A 19,205-nucleotide genomic window follows, 5' to 3' on the forward strand; every position below is an offset into this window, starting at 1 on the left:
ACAGTCATTAGGGTTGTGCCGGTTGGTTCAAGAACCGAATGGTTGAAGGGAAGTAGCTGTTCCTGAACCTGGTGGTGTGGGGACTTCAGGCTTCTGTATCTCCTGCCCGATGGGAGCTGCGAGAAGATGGCACGGCCCGGATGGTGGGGATCTTTGACGATGGACGTTGCCTTCTTGAAGCAGCGCCTCCTGTAGATACTACCCATGGTGGGGAGGGATGTGCCCGTGATGTATTGGGCAGAGTCCACTGCTTTCTGCAGCTTCTTACATTCCTGCACATTTGAATTGCTGTATCAGACCCTGATGCAACCAGTCAGGACACTTTCAACAGTACATCTGTAGAAGTTTGTTAGAGTGTTCAGTGACAAGCCAAACCTTCTTAACCTCCTAAGAAAGTAAAGATGATGAAGTGCCTTTTCTTGTGGTTGCATCTACGCACTGGGCCAGGGCAGTGGGGTTTGCAGTGCGGGATCCCAGCCGGGCTCACGGGTTAAGTCCCACATCACCAGGTTCAGGAACAGCTGCTTCCCTTCAACCATTTGGTTCTTGAACCAACCGGCACAGCCCTGATCACTATGGTTTAGCAATGCACTCTGTTCCCTTCTTGAACAATCTTCATGAAGCCGGTGATTGAATTGAATTGGTGTGTTATTGTCACTTGTACCAAGGTCCAGTAAAAAAAACTTGTCTTGCATATTGTTCATACAGATCAATTCCTTACACAGTGCATTGAGGTAGTACAGGGTAAAACAATAACAGAATGCAGAATAAAGTGTTACAGTTACTGAGAGTCCAGTGCAGGCAGACAATAAGGTGCAAGGTCATAACGAGGTGGATTGTGAGGTCAAGAGTCCATTTTAGCATACTAGGGAACCATCAAAGTGTCTTATAACAGCAGGATAGAAGCTGTCCTTGAACCTGGTGGTACGCGCTTTCAGGCTTTTGTATCTTCTACCCGATGGGAAGGGGGAGAAGAGAGAATGCCCTGGGTGGGTGGGGTCTTTGATTATGCTGGCTGCTTTACCAAGCCAGCAAGAAGTTTAGACAGAGTCCATGGAGGGGAGGCTGGTTTCTGTGATGTGCTGAGCTGTGTCCACAACTCTCTGCAGTTTCTTGCAGTCCTGGGCAGAGCAGTTGCTGTACCAAGTGGTGATGCATCTGGATAGGATGGTTTCTACGGTGTATTGATAAAAGTTGGTTGGTTTATTATTGTCACAGGTATCGAGGTCCAGTGAAGGCTGTCAGAGGTTACAGCAGGACATAGGATGCAAAACTGGGCTGAGAAGTGGTAGATGGAGTTCAACCCAGATATGTGAAGTGGTTCATTTTGGAAGGTCAAATATGTTGGCAGAATATAATATTAATGGTAGGACTCTTGGCAGTGTGGAGGATCAGAGGGATCTTGGGGTCCGAGTCCATAGGACACTCAAAGCAGCTGCACAGGTTGACTCTGTGGTTAAGAAGGCATATGGTGCATTGTCCTTCATCAATCGGGGAATTGAGTTTAGGAGCCAAGAGGTAATGTTGCAGCTATATAGGTCCCTGGTCAGACCCCACTTGGAGCACTGTGCTCAGTTCTGGTCACCTCACTACAGGAAGGATGTGGAAGCCGTAGAGAGGGTGCAGAGGAGATTTACAAGGATGCTGCCTGGATTGGGGAGCATGCCTTATGAAAACAGGTTTAGTGAACTCAGCCTTTTCTCCTTGGAGCGACGGAGGATGAGGGGGGACCTGATAGAGTTGTATAAGATGATGAGAGGCATTGATCGTGTGGATAGTCAGAGGCTTTTCCCCAGGGCTGAAATGGTGGCCACAAGAGGACACAGGGTTTAAGGTGCTGGGAAGTAGGTACAGAGGAGATGTCAGGGGTAAGTTTTTTACTCAGAGAGTGGTGAGTGTGTGGAATGGGCTGCCGGCAACGGTGGTGGAAGCGGGTACGATAGGGTCTTTTAAGAGACTTTTGAATAGGTACACGGAGCTGAGAAAAATAGAGGGCTATATGGGTAAGCCTAGTAGTTTCTAAGGTAGGGACATGTTTGGCACAGCTTTGTGGGCCGAAGGGCCTGAATTGTGCTGTAGGTTTTCTATGTTTCTAAAAGCTTTTGTTTTGCGTGCCATCCAGACAGATCATTCCGTACATAAGTACATCGAGGTACTGCAAAGGGAAAACGGAATGTAGAATATAGTGTTACAGAGAGAGTGCAGTGCAGGTAGATAAAGTGTGTGGCGGTCAGCAGAGACAAATTATAAGGGAAGATAGGTCAGTGTGCAAGGGAGAAAGGAATAGAAGTGTGATGTGGCCAGTGTGGAGGGAAACACTAGGCAGATCAGTCAGGCTTGGTTCTCTGCTGTCACCTCTGTCCTTGCGTTGCAGCAGTTGACATGGCAAAAAACTGAGTAAGAAGTGTTATAACAATTCATGTTGGGACGAGATGAAAGCAGAAGTGTAACCAAAGTTTGTGACAAGAGGTAGTCATGTGTGGGCAGGAAAAGCAAGCCCAATATACAATGTTTAGTAGTGTTAACTTTCCCTGCTCCCTTCCCCATCACCCTTACACGGTCACTCGGGGCTTGCCTGAGCTTTCGAGGTCGAGACCCATTTTATTCCTTGAACGACCCACAGATGTCACTGGAGTTGGACAAGAGTCTGGCAGTGCTGCTCAGCCCAGCTGGAAGGAGGAACGCTATTGCAGCTGCCTCCATTCTCTGAACTGAGAGACCAACACCCACTGACAGCCTGCCCAAACTTCAGAACACATAACTGGACTGGAAGTACCCGGAAGAGTCCATTCTCCCCCCTGAACCAAGACTGTCATGATCTGCACCTTGGCATTTTCCCATCTTTCCAACAAATCCCTTGATTACCCCTAACCCATTAAAAAAAATCAACCTCAGTCTGCAGTCCGACCCATCCCCCCAGCAGACAGTCTTGTGGGGAGAGGGTTTCACATTTCCTTTACCCCATATGTGAAGAGTGGCCTGGCTCTAATTTTAGGGTCCTTTGTTCTGCACTCCCTTGCCAGAGGACAGTTTCTCTTTCGACCCTGCCAGATCCTTTTAACTCTCTTAAGCACCTCAATTCAGATCTGCCCTCAACCTGAAGGTTTACAAGCCAGGTCTGTGAAATCTGTCCTTGTAACTTAACTCATTCAAATCCCAGATCTTTCCTTGCGCTTGATTCATTTCTAAAGGCCAATCACTTGTTTCCTGGGGTGCAGTAATTTCAGGTGGGGTCTGATGGTTCACTTCAAATCATCAGTTTCTCAAAGATTTATATTTACATGTATCCACAAGCTTGTTGGTTTGTATAGATGGCCATCCAGATACCTTGATTATTCCAAATTTCTTGCTGTTTAAGAAATTCTTCTCTCTATCGTTCTTGGGTCCCCGAGTTGAGCTCCATCTACCATCCATTTTTTATTTAAATTTGGTTTTGCCATCCATCCCTGTGACTTCAAACATGCAGTTGCCTGCTGCCTTTTATTTTAGCCTGGAGATTTGCTATTGCAGGCAAGACCCTGAGGAACAATGCTCATGTGTACGTGCTGTTCCCCACCACAAAAGGGAGAATGTCAGGGATATGGAATTCCTGGATCAAAATAAAGCTTCTGCTTGCTTATCCCGCCTTCAGTGAACCCCACTCCCTCTGCACCTCACTCTTTTCCACAGCTTCGTTCTTCCCTTCTTCCCTCCCAAGTCGTAGAGAAACAGCAGGAATAGGTCACTCGGTCCTTTGACCCTGCTCTGCCGTTCAGTATGTAATCATGGCTGATCCTCTATCTTAATGCCATAACTAGAGAGAGTGCAGAAAAGATCCACAAGGATGTTGCCGCGGCTGTATGGCTTGAGTTGTGACAAGGGACTGGGTAGATTGGGAATGATTTCCCTGGAGTGAAGGAGACTGATGGTTTATAAAATCATAAGGGGCATAGAAAAGGTGGATGGTCACAGTCCTTTACCCAGGGTAGGGGAGTCTAAAACTAGAGATTTAAGGTGAGAGGGGAAAGACTTAAAGGGAACCTGAAGGGTAAGATTTTCCCACACAGGGTGGTGGGGATATGGAACGAGCTGGCAGCGGAACTGGTGGGGGGGTACAGTTACAACATTTAAAAGATATTTGGTCAAGTACATGGATAGAAAACGTTTAGAGGGATATGGGCCAAAGCCAGGTATATGGGGCTAGCTGAGGAAGGTACCTTGGGCCTGGATGAGTTGGGCAGGGCGGCCCGTTTCTGTGCAGTAAAACTCCCTATGCCTGCAATCCCCATACTATTTGCTATCTGTTCTGTCAAGAAATCTTATCATCTTCATAAATACTTTCTGGGTTGGCCTCCACAGCCTTCTGTTGTGGAGAGTTCCACAGGTTCACCATCCCCTGAGTGAAGAAATTTCTCCTCGTTGCTGTCCTAAGTGCCTTGCCTCATAACCATGAGACTGTGATCCTCCTCGTTCCAGACACCCACGAGCCAGGGGAAGGGAAGCATTGTCCCCACACCCAGGCTGCTGAGCCCTGTCAGCATGTTGTACACTCCCCCTGTTCCTCCAGTGGATACAGACCTGACCTCTTGTAGAGCAGTCCTGGGTCTCAGAAACCTTCATTGCATAGGCTCCCCTGTCTATCTCTTTCCCCTCCCTCCATGTTGTCATTCTTTCTCCTGCCTGTCCTTCTTCCTCTCCATTCCTCCCAATATCTCTCCTGCATATCGGATGTCCCCCCTCCACCCCTCCCTTCCCTTTTGTACTTCCGTCCCCTCCGCGTTGCCCCTCCTTTCCCTTCCATATCTCCCTTCCCATCCCCTCTGCTCTGTATCTCTGTCTCCTCCATTTTGACCCCCCCCCCCCCACCCCCAAACCCTTCTCGTCATTCTCACTTCCTGAAGGAGGTTGTCCCTGTTGGTGACGTAGCCGTGTGATAAGAGGCAGCACTCTCTGTGGCTGAGCAGGAGGTTTTGGGTATTGGCAGCTTGTTCCATTAGGGCAGTCCACACCACCGAGTCTTGCAGAAGCGTGCATTCCATAACTGGTAAATGTATTTTATTCTTTAAGATCAACCATCAGAGCACAAGGATTGATTTGACACCCACTGACTTGGCATAACATAGGTGGCACCTCCTTCCCTCCTACTGATCTGCAGATGCATTGTTAGAAATGGCCCAGCCTCGAGCGCTGTAAGGAGGTGGGGAGCACGTGATTTAACCTTTAAAAGGGAGATGGGAGCAAGGAATGTAACAGAGCTTAAAGCATCCAGAGAGAAAATGGGAAGACTGGCACACCTATTGGAGCAGCTGTCAGTCTGACAGCTCCAGAGATCCAGGTTCAATCCTGATCTGAGCCAGGTTCAATCCCTAAACGGGGAGAGAATTCAGAAATGGGACGTGCAAAGGGACTTGGGAGTCCTAGTTCAGAATTCCCTTAAGGTTAACTCGCAGGTTGAGTTGGTAGTTAAGAAGGCAAATGCAATGTTAGCATTCATTTCGAGAGGATGAGAACATCAGAATCTGATTTATTATCACTGACTTATGTGACGTGAAATTTGTTGTTTTGCAGCAGCAGTGCAGTGCAAAGACATAAGATTACTGTAAAAAGATAAAAGCAAGGATGTATTGCTGAGGCTTTATAAGGCATTGGTCAGACCATTTTTGGAACATTGTGAGCAATTTTGGGTCCCGTATCTAAGGAAGGATGTGCTGGCCCTGGAGAGGATCCAGAGGAGGTTCACAGGAATGGTCCTGGGGTAAACGGGTTAACGCATGAGGAGCGTTTGATATCTCTGGGACTGTCCTCGATGGAGTTCAGAAGGATGAGGGGGGACCTCATTGAAACTTCCCGGATACTGAAAGGCCTGGATAGAGTGGATGTGAAGAGGATGTTCCCATCAGTGGGAGAGTCCGGAATCCGAGGGTACAGCCTCAGGATAAAGGGACGTCCCTTTAGAACTGAGCTGAGGAGGAATTTCTTCAGCGAGAGAGCAGTGAATGTGTGGAATTTGTTGCCACAGAGGGTTGTGGAGGCCAAGTCATTGGGTGTATTTAAGGCAGAGATTGATAGGTTCTTGATTGGTAAGGGGGTTAAGGGTTACGGGGAGATGGTGGGGGAATGGGGTTGAGAAAAATACCAGTCATGATTGAATGGTGGAGCAGGCTTGATGGGCTGAATGGCCTCTCTGACCTCTGGGGCTATCTGTGTATGTGGAGTTTGCATGTTCTTCGTGACTGCCTGGGTTTCCCCCAGGTGTTCAGGTTTCCTCCCTCATCCCAAAGACGTGCAGGGTTGGTGGGGGTAATTGGCTGCTGTAAATTGCCCTAGTGTGTGGCTGAGGGGTAGAATCTGGGGGGAGTTGATGGGAATGTGGGGAGAACAAAATGGGATTTGTGTAGGATTGGGGGGGGGGGGCCTGATTCTGAGTCCAAGCTACCGTAGGTAACACCTGCAGAGTAGAAAGAAAGACTCTGTCACAAACCGGTACACTGCAACCTGACTCCGGGCCTGGTCTGTTGAGAGGTCGCTATCTGCCTTGTGGTTCGGTACTGACCTAGGCTGAAGCTCTTGGTTCTTTGAGGCTGTGCTAATGTCTCTTCTAGAGCCAAAAGTACCCGTGGAACCTGCTCGTAGAAGGACTGGGGTGGATTCAGTGAATGGGAATCTAGATAAACATGAGGGTAAAAGGATTAAAAACATTCTGATATGGCAGGAAGAGGGTGAGTGGATAATGCATTGACACAGCTTTGTTTGGCTGAATTACTGTTTCTGAGCTGTAAACTCTGTGTGGTTTACATTTAACAGATCCCACTCTCTGCTAGTCTATAGTCAAAGTCGAGTTTATTGTCAGATGCACAAGTCCATGTCTACACAGGTGCAGTGAAAAATTTCCTTGCAGCAGCATCACAGGCACACAGGATCATATAAGCAGGATTCGCAAGAAAAACATAAACACAATTTTTACAAGAACACAATTAGAACAGAAAAAAGTCCATTTTAGTGCAAAGTGATCACAGTGTTGCTGTTCTGAGGCAGTGATTAGGGATGTGCCGGTTGGTTCAAGAACCAAATGGCTGAAGGGAAGTAGCTGTTCCTGAACCTGATGGTGTGGGACTTCAGGCTTCTGTACCTCCTGCCTGATGGGAGCTGCGAGCCTATAATGGGACAGCGGAGTGGTTAAGTTACTGAAGTCAGCCAGAGTTCTGAATTGTTGATCCAGAGACACCAATTCAAAACCAGCACTTCATTGTGAGAAATTAAATTCAGGTAATTAAGTAAATCTGGAATTTTTAACAATTACTGATGGTAACCAGCTACTGATTTGCTGTAACCCATCTGAGCCTTGAGGGACAGAAATCTGCCATCCTTACCCAATCTGGCCTGTGTGATTCCAGACCCCTCAGTCCAGGCACCTTGAGGTATGGACAACAAATACCAAAATTGCCAGCAATGTTCATATCCCATGAACGGGTGAATAAATACATTTTCTGCTGCACATCAGGTCAGGCCCTGACAGACCCAGCCGATTACTGCCAAGGTTTGACAGAGTTGTGGGAGATAACTGTTCACGGCACGAAGGGACTGTTGAGTAACAAGCAAAATACCGGAGGAGCTCAGTGGGTCAGGCAGCACCTGTGGAGGGAAAGGGATGGTCAACGTGTCAGGTCTGACCCGCTGAGTTCCTCCAGATTGCAGCACCTGCAGTCTCTCGTGTCTCCGTGAACGGACAGTTCTTCTCTTGCTGGTACCACTGGGTGAAGAAGTGCTTTCCTGGGCATTAGAACTCCCCCCTTCCAATAGAGCCTTGGTTATCTTTAACATCCACCTGAACGTCCCATCCACAAGATGGGACCACAACAGTGCTACATTAGTGTGTCAGTCTAGCAGTGGACCTTGAACCCTAGGCCTCTTGTCTCGGTGGCTAACCAGTATTTCAGTGATGTTTCAGGGGAATAGCAGGGTGGGACAGAGGAAGGACGTCCTCCTCTTCTTGTAGGATCTTTTCCATCCACCTCAGGGGGAAGGCAGGTCCTTGGTTTAACATCGCAGCCAACAGATGAGGCCTCTGACATTTGGCACTCTCTCAACAAGCAGCCAGGGATTGGGTTCCGGCTTTGGGACTTGAACCATTTGACCCAGAGCTGAGAATGCCATCACTGAGCCATGGTCAACGACTCCATCGCTACTTTACCACATGACGACTTCTGGGGATTGAGGATGGGTCGTTTCCACTCTGCTTATGTGGAACCACAGACTCTTCCGCAGATAGAGCAGGAGGTGGCCGGGTGGGTCGGTAGTTTGTGAGGTGGAGGCGCTCCTTTCTCTGCTTATGCGGAGCCTCCGTGTGCTTGAGCTTCTCAATACCAACCCAGCAACTGCTCCTTTACTGAAAGCCATAGTCGAGTCAGTGGGTATAGAATCACGGAGTCATACAGCACAGAAAGAGACCCCTTGGCCCACTGTGTGTCTGCCAGCCTTCAGGTATCTATCTTTTATGATTTTTGTCTTCCACTCTTGGCCTGTAGCCCATCAAGAGGTGCTGTAGGTGCCCATCTGAACAGTACAAAAATGTGAGAGTATCTGTCTCCATCACCTTCAGGCATTGCATTGCTTCAGATCTTTGAATCTTTACCTCCATCTGCCTGGTGACCTCTTCCCATGTCATGGGAGTGTTATGTCGGGCGTGACTTGGTGTGCCGTGTGCATTGTAATTTTTGTTCTGTCCAGTCCCACAGCCAGTGAGTGACAATGGGTGACATCGGTTGCCCTTGGTGCTGGTTGGGAAGTACCGATAGGTGTAACAGCCGGGGAACTCCTCTGGAGTGGCCTGGGCAGAGGTAGGAGTGATTAACACCCACAGAGAGGGTGGGGTGAGGTTTGGCTGGCTGCTCGCTCAGGAGGGAGTGTGTCTCGGATGGTGCAGCACTCTCACGGAGCTGGGGCTATGCCAGCCTGCATCTTGACCTGGATTGAGCTTGAATTCTCAAGCTGCTAACTGTAGGGTGATATGGATAAGGAGAGCTACAGCGAGTGCATCTCAACCATCAACCTCCCCTTCACACTAATTCTACATCAATACATTTTCTTTTATTCTCCCCACATTTCCCATCATTCCCCCCCACCCACACACTAGGGGGACAACTTACAGTGGCCGCTTGACCCACCGACCCCGCGCGCTGTTGGGATGTGGGAGGGAACCGGAGCATCCGGTCACGGAGAACGTGGCAAACTCCACACACGGGCAGACAGCACCGGAGGTCAGGATCAAACCCGGGTCTCTGGAGCTGGGAGGCAGTGGTTCTACCCACTGTACTGCCTGGTGACAGTTACCGGTTGGCCTATGTTGAACAAGTTTTACAAAGCGGGTTTGATCTGCCTAGAATCGCCTGCTGTCACCTGGTGCAGGTGAGGGTCACCTGTGGCTCCAGTCCCTGTGAGTGAGCTGGTGCAGAGTGGAATCACATCGCACTGGATCATCATCCAAGGGTGTGTGGGCAGAACTGCAACATGGCCACACTGCCCCCTTCCTCCGCACACCCGCTGACAAGTGACCACCCTGCCAAGGGGCAGCGTGTCCCTACCATTGTGGAAGGCGGCGAGCGTAAAGGGTTAAAAGTGACGGGAAGAGCCGGTTCTGAAAGCGTGCCGGTGCCGAGCAGCAGTGAAGGAGTTAACCCTGCCGAAGTCAGGCTCCAGCGGGTGAATGCATGCACTTCTCCCAGCCCATTTACTCGGGACCGCCAAAAAGAAGGGGGGAAAAGAAAGTTTTTTTGGGAGATTACCACAGGCCTGAGGTTACGACTGGCTGGAACCGGTTCTTTACCTCGGACTGGAAGCCCGCAAGGCATTGTGGTCCGCGGGTCCCTCACCGCTCTGTAAACATAGTGCCTGGCAAGGTGTGCCCGCTTGAAAGGGTTCTGGCTGTCCCTGGAGGGATGGCACGGAATGTGGGGTTGCCCAGCCACTGTCGAGAGGGCTGCACTGAATCACTTCTTTCATTCTTCAAACAGCTGTGGGGAGCAGCAGCACAGGAGAGGGGAGGAGTCTGAACTGTGAGTATCAAGAAATATGTCTGTGTGTGGGTTTTTTTTCCAAAATGCCGTGTGGCATTAGGAGCGGTGTGTGTGTGTGAGGAGGGGGTGGGGGATTTCCTCTCTCCTTGCCCCGTCAAAGCAGTTCGCAGCCCGTCTGAAATTCCTTTGTCTGAAAACAAACACACACGTACACACACAGAGACACACACACACACACACACGTACACACACACACACACACGTACACACACACACACACACGTACACACACACACACACACACACACACACACACACACACACACCGGCTAGCCGGCCTCTGCAAATTCCTCCCCAGCCCCAGCTCTAGGGAGTCGAGAGCTATTCTCAAGCAACTGTGAGCGTTGGCTGCTCGCCAGGAGAGCCCTGCTGTTGTAGACTACAAAAGGGTGGTCTGCAGTCTGGAGAAATTACAGGCCATTAAACAAGGAAGTGTGCACGGGCTTCGCAGGAAGCCACAACATTTTGTGTTCACGAGAGAGCGTGGCACAGATGAAGGGAGCATGAAGAAATCTCCCCTCCTTTTCCCTCCAGCCGTTCAGATCCGTGCGGATCCAAGTCGTCTGCTCCTGCCGGTATTTATTTTTCTCCTAAATAATTATGCAGATTCCTGGGAATCACCTCCACTCAGCTGCACTTCCACACTTTACGGATCCTGGCTGCGCCGGGCTGCTTGTATGAATGCTGCTCATTCGTATAACCCACCTCTCTTTCGCACCACTTCTTCCCTTTCCATCAGGACGGCAAGCGGGCGCTCGCCGAGAGGCGGCCAGCCATTCACTTCCACGACCGTGTGCCCGAGCCGTGCACCCACCCAGTCGCCTGCGAGTACAAACGGAGCGGCTCTCCCTGTACAGATGCCTGTAGTCTCCGCACAGGGTTTCCAGCCAGTGAACTGCATGCTTTCTGCTGTCAGCTCCCATATCGATTTACAACGCACAGCCTCTCTCCATTCAGTTATTTGACACTGCACCAGTTCCATCTGCATTAGCTTCTCTTGTACAATCTGTCTTTCATCAGTCTGTTTCTTTAATTTCCACCCCCACAACCGCCTCCCTGTATCCCATCTTGCACCCCTCCCACTGTTACCAGGGACCATTACAGTCAAGCGCCTCTTCCTCCTGAAAAGCCTGTCGGCCCTCGTGTTGCCAGCCTGTGTGGTGTGGCGGTCACCGTCTCCGACCCTCGCCTCGTTTGGGACAGGGGTGGGGGGGGCAGTGCTTGACAGCTAGCGGCACTAACTATGGCATTTCCAAACTCTTTCTACCCCCCCCCCCCCCCCCCCCCCCCAATCTCCTTCCCCAGAGCAAGAAAGACCAAGTAGATAGCTTCTTATTCCATGCCAAAGAGCATGCCTTTCTGCAAAGGTGATCGACAAAGAAAAATGTGGGGGATTCAGTAATTTGGAGAGTCTGGGGTTGTTTTGCTTAGAGCAAGAGGAGGCTTAATAGAAAGAGTCAACCCAACGAGGGGTTCTGAACTAGTAAATGAGGAACTGTTTTCATTGGATGGAAGGACTCGGATATTAAGAAGATACAAAATAGAACAGTATAGTACAGGAACAGGGCCTTCGGCCCACGATGTTGTGCTGAACTAATTGCTAGTGACAGCTAATGCCTTCTGCCTGCCCATGGTCCATATCCCTCTATTCTCTGCATAATCATGTGCCTATCTAAGAACCTCTTAAACACCCCTGTCGTATCTGCCTCCACCACCCCTGGCAGCACATTCCAGGTACCCACCGCTCTCGTGTGGGAAAAAAAACCTGCCCCACACATCTGCTTTGAACTTATCCCCTTTCACCTTAAATGCACGTCCTCTGGTATTAGACATTTCAACCCTGGGAGAAAGCTACCGGCTCAGATGATAGACCTCTCCAATGAGCATAAAGCCTCCCATAGACTGAGCTGAGAAACGCAAATGGCATCGCAGGAAGACAACTTTTGGCACACTGGCTTTCATCAGTCAGGGCAATGATTACAGAAGTTGGGACGTTATGTTGCAGTTGTACAAGGCATTGGCGAGGCCACATTTGGAATTTTGTGTTCTGCTTTGGTCACCCTGCTATAGGAAAGCTAGCATTAAACTGGAAAGAGTGTAGAGGAGGTTTAGAACATAGAACAATTACAGCACAATTCAGGCCCTTCGGCCCACAAAGCTGTGCCGAACATGTCCCTACCCTAGAAATTACTAGGCTTACCCATAGCCCTCTATTTTACTTAGCTCCATATACCGATCTAACAGACTCTTGAAAGACCCTATCGTATCAGCCTCCACCACCGTTGCCGGCAGCCCATTCCACGCACTCACCACTCTCTGAGTAAAAAACTTACCCCTGACATCTCCTCTATATCTACTCCCCAGCACCGTAAACCTATGTCCTCTTGTGGCCACCAATTCAGCCCTGGGGAAAAGCCTCTGACAATCTACCCTATCAATACCTCTCATCAGGTCCCCCCTCATCCTCCGTCTCTCCAAGGAGAAAAGGCCAAGTTCCCTCAATCTGCTTTCATAAGGCATGCTCCCCAATCCAGGCAGCATCCTTGTAAATCTCCTCTGCACCCTCTCTATGGCTTCCACATCTTTCCTGTAGTGAGGTGACCAGAACTGAGCACAATACTCCAAGTGGGGTCTGACCAGGGACCTATATAGCTGCAACAATACCTCACGGCTTAATGGGAGCCTGAGGGGCAACTTCTTCACCCATTGGGTGGTCCGCATATGGAACGAGCTGCCGGAGGAAGTCCTTGAGGCAGGTACATTAACAACATTGAAAAGGTACTTGGACAGGTACATGGATAGGAAAGGTTTAGAGGGGTATGGGCCAAACGTGGGGAAATGGGATGAGCTTAGATGGTGATCTTGGTCGGCATAGACCAGTTGGGCTGAAGGGTCTGTTTCCATACTGTATGACCCTGACCAGCTGTGTGGCTGAGGAGCCAATAGAGGAGGTGAGGAACATTCCTTCAGGCATCGAGTTGCTGATCTGGAGCGTCCTGCCCAACAGGAGAGGCGAGGCAGATTCAACAGGACCTCTTGAGGGAACTGAGTAAATACTGAGGGGGAAAGAAATCTGTGGGTGTTGTATTGTAACATTGCCCACCTTGGCCCTGAGTGCCCTACGCCTGCTGTCCCCAACTCAGTGTGGAGGCTGTCATGTTGGGAATTCCTGTGTAGCTCAGAGCAAGGGGTCACTGCATGGGGGTGGGCAATGTCAGAGGAATAAATATTGTCCTAGAATCTGTGGCTGTGGACTGCAGTCACTGAGTCAGCAAGTGGTGGGCTTGACTCTTGCTGCAGTACTCTCTTCTGGATATAATAGAAATATACATTTGAGAGCGTACTCCAGGCCGCCACTTCCCAGGGCAATGCTGAGGGAGGACTGCACTGATAGTGGGAGTGTGAATCGGACGATGGACCTCTCCAACGGGCATGAAGCCTCCCATAGATTGAGCTGAGAAACGCAACAATCTACCATGGGGGTTTGCAACCAATTGCCCCAGTGCCAACTTGATAGAGGTGTACAAGATGGTAAGAGGCATAGATCAAGTGGACAACCAAGGCGACAATGGCTAACGCGAGGGGGCATAATTTTAAGGTGATTGGAGGAAGATATAAGGGGGATGTCAGGGGTAAGTTTTTTTTTACACAGAGTGGTGGGTGCATGGAACGCACTGCCTGCAGAGGTTGTGGGGGCAGATACATTAGGGATGTTTAAGAGATTCTTAGATAGACACATGAATGATGGAGAAATGGAGGGCTATGTGGGAGGGAAGGGTTAGATAGATCGTAGAGCAGGATAAAATGTCGGCACAACATTGTGGGCCGAAGGGCCTGTACTGTGCTGTAGCGTTCGATGTTCTAACCCCCTTGAACCAGTGGCAGACAAAGTAACACGCAAACTGAAAAGGAGACTGGAGGTGCAGTGCAGAGCAAGGGCCATGTGTGCTGTGGAAGGAAGTACAGTTAGTGCTGCCTGCCTCAGCAGTCCCTGAACCAGGTCAGCAAATGTCTAGACTCTGTTCCCACACGTCACGGCCCGTCACGTTTCACTGTGTCAGACCCGACTCCGATCACTTCCCAATGAGAATTGCAGGAGCGAGTGAATGGCACAGACCTTCCATCGAGGTTTCTATCAAACCTCCCTTTGGAATTTGTTCCCCCTTTAGTCGCTCACTTTGCTTGAGCCCTTGGCCCCCTTCGCCTGCTGCCCCCCACACTGCTCCTGAAGTAGAAGGAGACTGCTCAGTGCAGATATCGTGGGCTGTTTCTACGCTGTACTGTTCTATGTTCTATTTGACCCATCCGGCCTACATCAGCTCCCAGAGCTTTCCTGTCAATCTCGTTACCCCACGACCCATTCTTCTTCCTACACCGGGAGTAGCCAATTAATGCAACGACCTCTTTGGGAGACCGGAGCACCCGGGGAAACCCTGGCGGTCGCAGGGAGAAGGTGCAGACTCCACTCGGCACCCGATGGAATGTGCTCCTCTGGTGCCGTGTGGGAGTCAGGATCAGATTCCTGGAGCCACAGTCTTGCGTGGCCGGGAAGCGGCCTTTATCCTTCACGTGCAGTGACCCATACTCATCACCGGCACCAGCTGGACTATCTGCATCACTCCCGTGTCAGGGCTACAAGCAGTAAGTTAGACACAGGCACACACGCACACACACACAGACACACAGACACACATTGACAGACGTGTGTGCACACACACACACATTGACAGGCGTACACACACACACACACACACACACACACACAATATGAGCCCTCGAATGTGGCTGACTGTGCCTTTTGTACCCATTGCTGTTCCTCTGTGTGATCCTGATCCTGTCACAGCTGATTCCCGTGAACACCTCACCCCTCTGCTTTTTTCTCCTTTTCTCAAATTCTACAGAAAGAAACGCATTTAAAGTATAGATCTTTGCTCGTTTTTTAATTCAAAATAGCGCAAAATTGTTATGTGTGGATACAGATCATTGGATAAATGTGTTTAGCCCTCTGATTTGCATAAAATGTCCCAACCAAAGCTGTTGTTGCTAAGCAACATCCCGATATGTAATATAGAGCGATCACACCACATTAGCTCAATCCTGCCTGTGCTCCAAGTTCCCACGAACCCACATCAATTCAATCGCACTGCTCTCTTCTACCCTTCCCAAATTCCCCTCCCCTCCTTGCATTTCTGAATACGTTTTATCTCCTCTTCAACCTCAGCACATCCCAAACTCCTTCACGTTTAGAGTTGCTTCTAAACCTCGGTCACAAGCTGCACTCGGCAAGATCCCACAGAGACTGCCGTAGCCAGATCAGGACGTCTGCTGAGGGATTGGGGAATAAACTGCCTGTGGATATTGGAGGGCCATTCTCTCTCCTCCTCCTGTTCATTACCACAGGCTCTTTCCCATCCACCTTGGAGTGCAGGTGACTGAGGGGTGATCTTACAGAGGTGTATATAATCATGAGGGGCATAGGGTGAACGCACTCAGTCTTTTCCCCAGGGTTGGGGAATCAAGAACTGGAGGGCACAGGTTTAAGGTGAGGGGGAGAGATTTGATAGGAACTGGAGGGGCAACTCTTTCACCTAGAGGGTGGTACGTATATGGAATGAGCTGCCAGAGGAAGGTACCGCAACAACCTTTGAGAGACACTTGGACGGATACATGGATGGGAAAGGTTTAGAGGGATATGGGCCAATCGCAGGCAAATGGGACTAGCTTAGATGGGAATCTTGTTCAGCATGGACCAGATGGGCTGAAGGGGCCTGTTTCCATTCTGTGTGACTCTCTGACCTCAGGCCATTTTGTGCGTGGGAATCTGGAGTGGGGTTTGAGCCCACAGCGCCGGTGAGGGTGCTGACCACTGAGCCATATCTAAAGTAAGCCCAACAGGCATGGAGTTCACAGGTAGCCTGATCACCAAACACAGACGACAGCATACAGGGGTAACGAATGCCCCACTTCTGAACACCTCTACCTACAGATAAACTCCCATAATATTATTAAATTCAAAAGTCCTGTGTACATACATATGTCGTTTCCTACTAATGGCAGAACTAGTTTTCTCTCGCGCTCTCTCTCTCCTTTTAGTAATCAGTCTTATGTGCTTTTGATGCCAAACATTACCGCACTGTGGTGGTGCGGTTACCAAATCGAGTGATTTTTTTTTTCTGCGCATTTTCCAACTTATGGGCAAAATCGACTTCTGGACTCTGTAGGAACAGAACCCGGGGATGGCCTGTATATCACGTGCACTTCATCTCACCTTTGCTAGATGGCAGAATATTTCACTTTCTCCTCACCTGGCTGTAGAATCCTCAGATATATCATTAAAATGTTCAGAAGATAGTATTGCATGGCACTTGCACAGGAAGTCATTCAGCCCAACTGGACTTTCCTCTAAGCCTTTTCCCCCCTCAGCCTTTCCTATCCATGTACCTGTCCAAGTGTCTCTCAAAAGTTGTTGAAGTGCCTGCTTCAAACACTTCCTCTGGCAGCTCATTCCATATACTGAACACCCTCCAGGTGAAAAGGTTGCCCCCTCTAGTTCCTATTAAATATTTCCCCTTTCACCTTAAACCTATGCCCTCTAGCCCGTGATTCTCCAGTAAAGCTGCTGCCTCGGCTCCAGGGACCTTGAGTTCCAGCGCTTGTCTGGAGATTGCGACTGTGTGGGGTCTCCCCCTCGGTGCTCCGGTTTCCTCCCACGTCCCAAAGGTGTGCGGGTCTGTGGGTTAATTTGCTGCAGATTGTCCCTTAGTGTGTGTGTGAGGGGTAGAATCTTTGGGGCGGGGGGTCGGGGGGGTGGAGTTAATGTGGGGAGAATTTTAAAAAATGGATTAATGTAGGGTTAGAGTAAATGGGTGGTTGATGGACTCAGTGGAACAAAGGTCCCGTTCTCATGCTGTACCTCTCTGTCTGTATCACCTTAGAAGCAGCAGCTTGAGAATTCGAGCCCTACTTCAGTCAAGATGCAGGCTGGCGTATAGCCCCAGTGCTGGACCTCGGCCCACCCGCTGTGGTGGGTGTTCAATCTGGGGAGAGTTGATGAGACTGTTGGGGGTGAGGGGAGTAAAATGAGAAAAATGTAGGGTTGGTGCAAATAGTTGGTTGAAGGTCGGCACGGACTCGGTGGGCTGAAGGGCCTGTTTAGTCATACAGTGTGGAAGCAGGCCCTTCGGCCCAACTGATCCATGCTGATCATGGTGCCCACCTAAGTTAGAACCATTTGCCCACATTTGGCCCATTTCCTACCCACGTACTTATCCGTATGTCTTTTAAATGTTATTGCAGCTGCCTCAATCACTTCCTCTGGCAACTCGTTCCAAACACTGATCACCCTCTGGGTGAAGAAGTTGCCCCTTGGGTCCCTTTTAAATCTTTTCACCTCCCACCTTAAACCTATGCCCGCTAGGTTTTAGTTCCCCTTACCTGGGGATAAGACTGTGTGTGGTCACCTTGACTATACCCCTCATGGTTTTGTGCACCTGTTCCTGTGCTTCATCTGTAAATGCCTCCTCTCACCTTGCATCACACCCCACCAGCATGTCCAACTTCCCCTGTATGCAAACGACGAGCTGCTGGACGAACTCTGGGTTCATTTCCCTCCACAGACGCTGCCTAACCCGCTGAGTTCCTCCAGCAGCTCGTTTCTGCTCCAGATTCCAGCATCTGCAGTCTCTTGTGTCCCCTTTGTGCATCCAGGCAATCTATCTCAACCACTCCTCGTGGGACTAAGTTCCATAGTCTCCCCCACACGCTGGGTAAAAAAAAAGAGTTCCTCTTGGATAGCCAAATGAAATTGTTCATGACTGTCATTTATTTATGGACCCTAGTCATTGTCCCACTGCACAGAAAGTCCATTCCAACCACCAATTACCATCTGAACTATCCCATTTACCAGCCATGGCAATTCAAGTGCTTGTCTAGTGAGTGACCCTGGTTCTTGTCTCCACCGTGTAAACAGTTGTTAATTTTAAAACTCTCTTTCCTCGGCCCTCACTTACAGTGACAGTGCTTCAAAAGTACTTTGTTGGCTGAGAGCTCGATGGTGACTAGTGGTTGTGAAGGGGAGCCTGGTCTTATCCTTGTAGGTCTTTCCTCTGGCACTTCTCCCACTTCATGCCTGCCCTTTCATGTCACATATAACCAATAGGATCTTCCCAGCAACTGCAAGCATCCAGCAACTTGCTCAACATTTAGATCAGTTTGTCATATCTGTGCTAAGGTGCATGCAAACCATTTGCTCACTGGTCTGGGACACCTGCCACTTACCTGGCATCAGACCAGCTTCCTCCAACAACTGATCTGCTTTTTAACCGGGGTTTGTTTATTATTTGGGAGCTGTTTGAGGTCCATTGTTAAACAAAAGGAAGCATACAAGCTGCAGTGAAAGATGTTGTCTGCATTCTCTGAAGTTACACGTCAGTTAAAACACTGAGCAATTAAACTAGGGCAACCCGTAATTATTTAGAGGGAGAGGGGATCTAGGGTGTGTATGCAAGGAATTGTAGCAGGAGTATGTGAGAGGGAACCAAAACCTAGAGGGCACAGGCTTAAGGTGAAAGGGACCTGAGGGGCAGCTTGTTCACACAGAACGAGCGGCTAGAGAAAGTAGTTGAGGTGGGTACAGTAATGACATTTAAAAGATAGTTGGATAAGTATATGGATAAGAAAGGTTTAGAGGGTTAGATTTGTTAAGTTTATGTTAACTCACATCACTGCACTGCTGCTTCAAAAAGCAAATTGTCATGGCATTTATACCCTGTAAACTTGAACTTGAGGGATATGGGCCAAACATGGGCAAATGGGACCAGCTTAGGTGGACCCCTTGGTCGGCACGGACCAGTAAGGGCCTGTTTCTGTGCTGTTTCACTCTGTGACTACAAGATCTATACCGTGTGAGCGAAATTGTATCAGGGCTGTGAGTGTGTTGGAGAGAGTGGATTTGTCGATGGCTTTTTGAGGGAATATACTGGACAGTGTAAATTTGATCCATGTTCTCCCTTCATCATCACTTTCGTTTGCTGGGGCTAGATTCCCAAAGTGAGTTGCAGCGTGCTTTCAGTTCAACATACCCCTCTTTTCCTGTGTGGGTGTAGCACAAAGTAAGATAGCACGGAAACAGGCCATTCAGCCCACCACGTCAAG

General features: G+C 49.5%; 1 protein-coding gene across 8 annotated transcripts in view; it reads left to right on the top strand.

Moving 5' to 3' along the window:
• The window catches only part of gatad2b (GATA zinc finger domain containing 2B), a 129,316-nt gene that overhangs the window by 50,606 nt on the left and 59,505 nt on the right, over positions 1-19,205 (top strand). For 2 of the 8 annotated variants that reach the window (XM_052045866.1, XM_052045867.1), the window contains exon 3: positions 9,990-10,031. The exons of 1 other annotated variant lie outside the window; for it this stretch is intronic. Coding sequence is in view for 5 of the 7 variants with exons in the window: in XM_052045863.1 (XP_051901823.1) it covers positions 9,925-10,031 (107 nt within the window). In the remaining 2 variants the exon portion in view is untranslated. Of the gene's footprint in view, positions 1-9,770; positions 10,032-19,205 lie in introns of those variants that run through there. 5 more of the 8 variants (XM_052045860.1, XM_052045862.1, XM_052045863.1 and 2 more) reach the window with 4 other exon arrangements.

This window comes from Pristis pectinata, chromosome 40, assembly GCF_009764475.1.
Source record: "Pristis pectinata isolate sPriPec2 chromosome 40, sPriPec2.1.pri, whole genome shotgun sequence".
Taxonomy (NCBI): Eukaryota; Metazoa; Chordata; class Chondrichthyes; order Rhinopristiformes; family Pristidae; genus Pristis; species Pristis pectinata.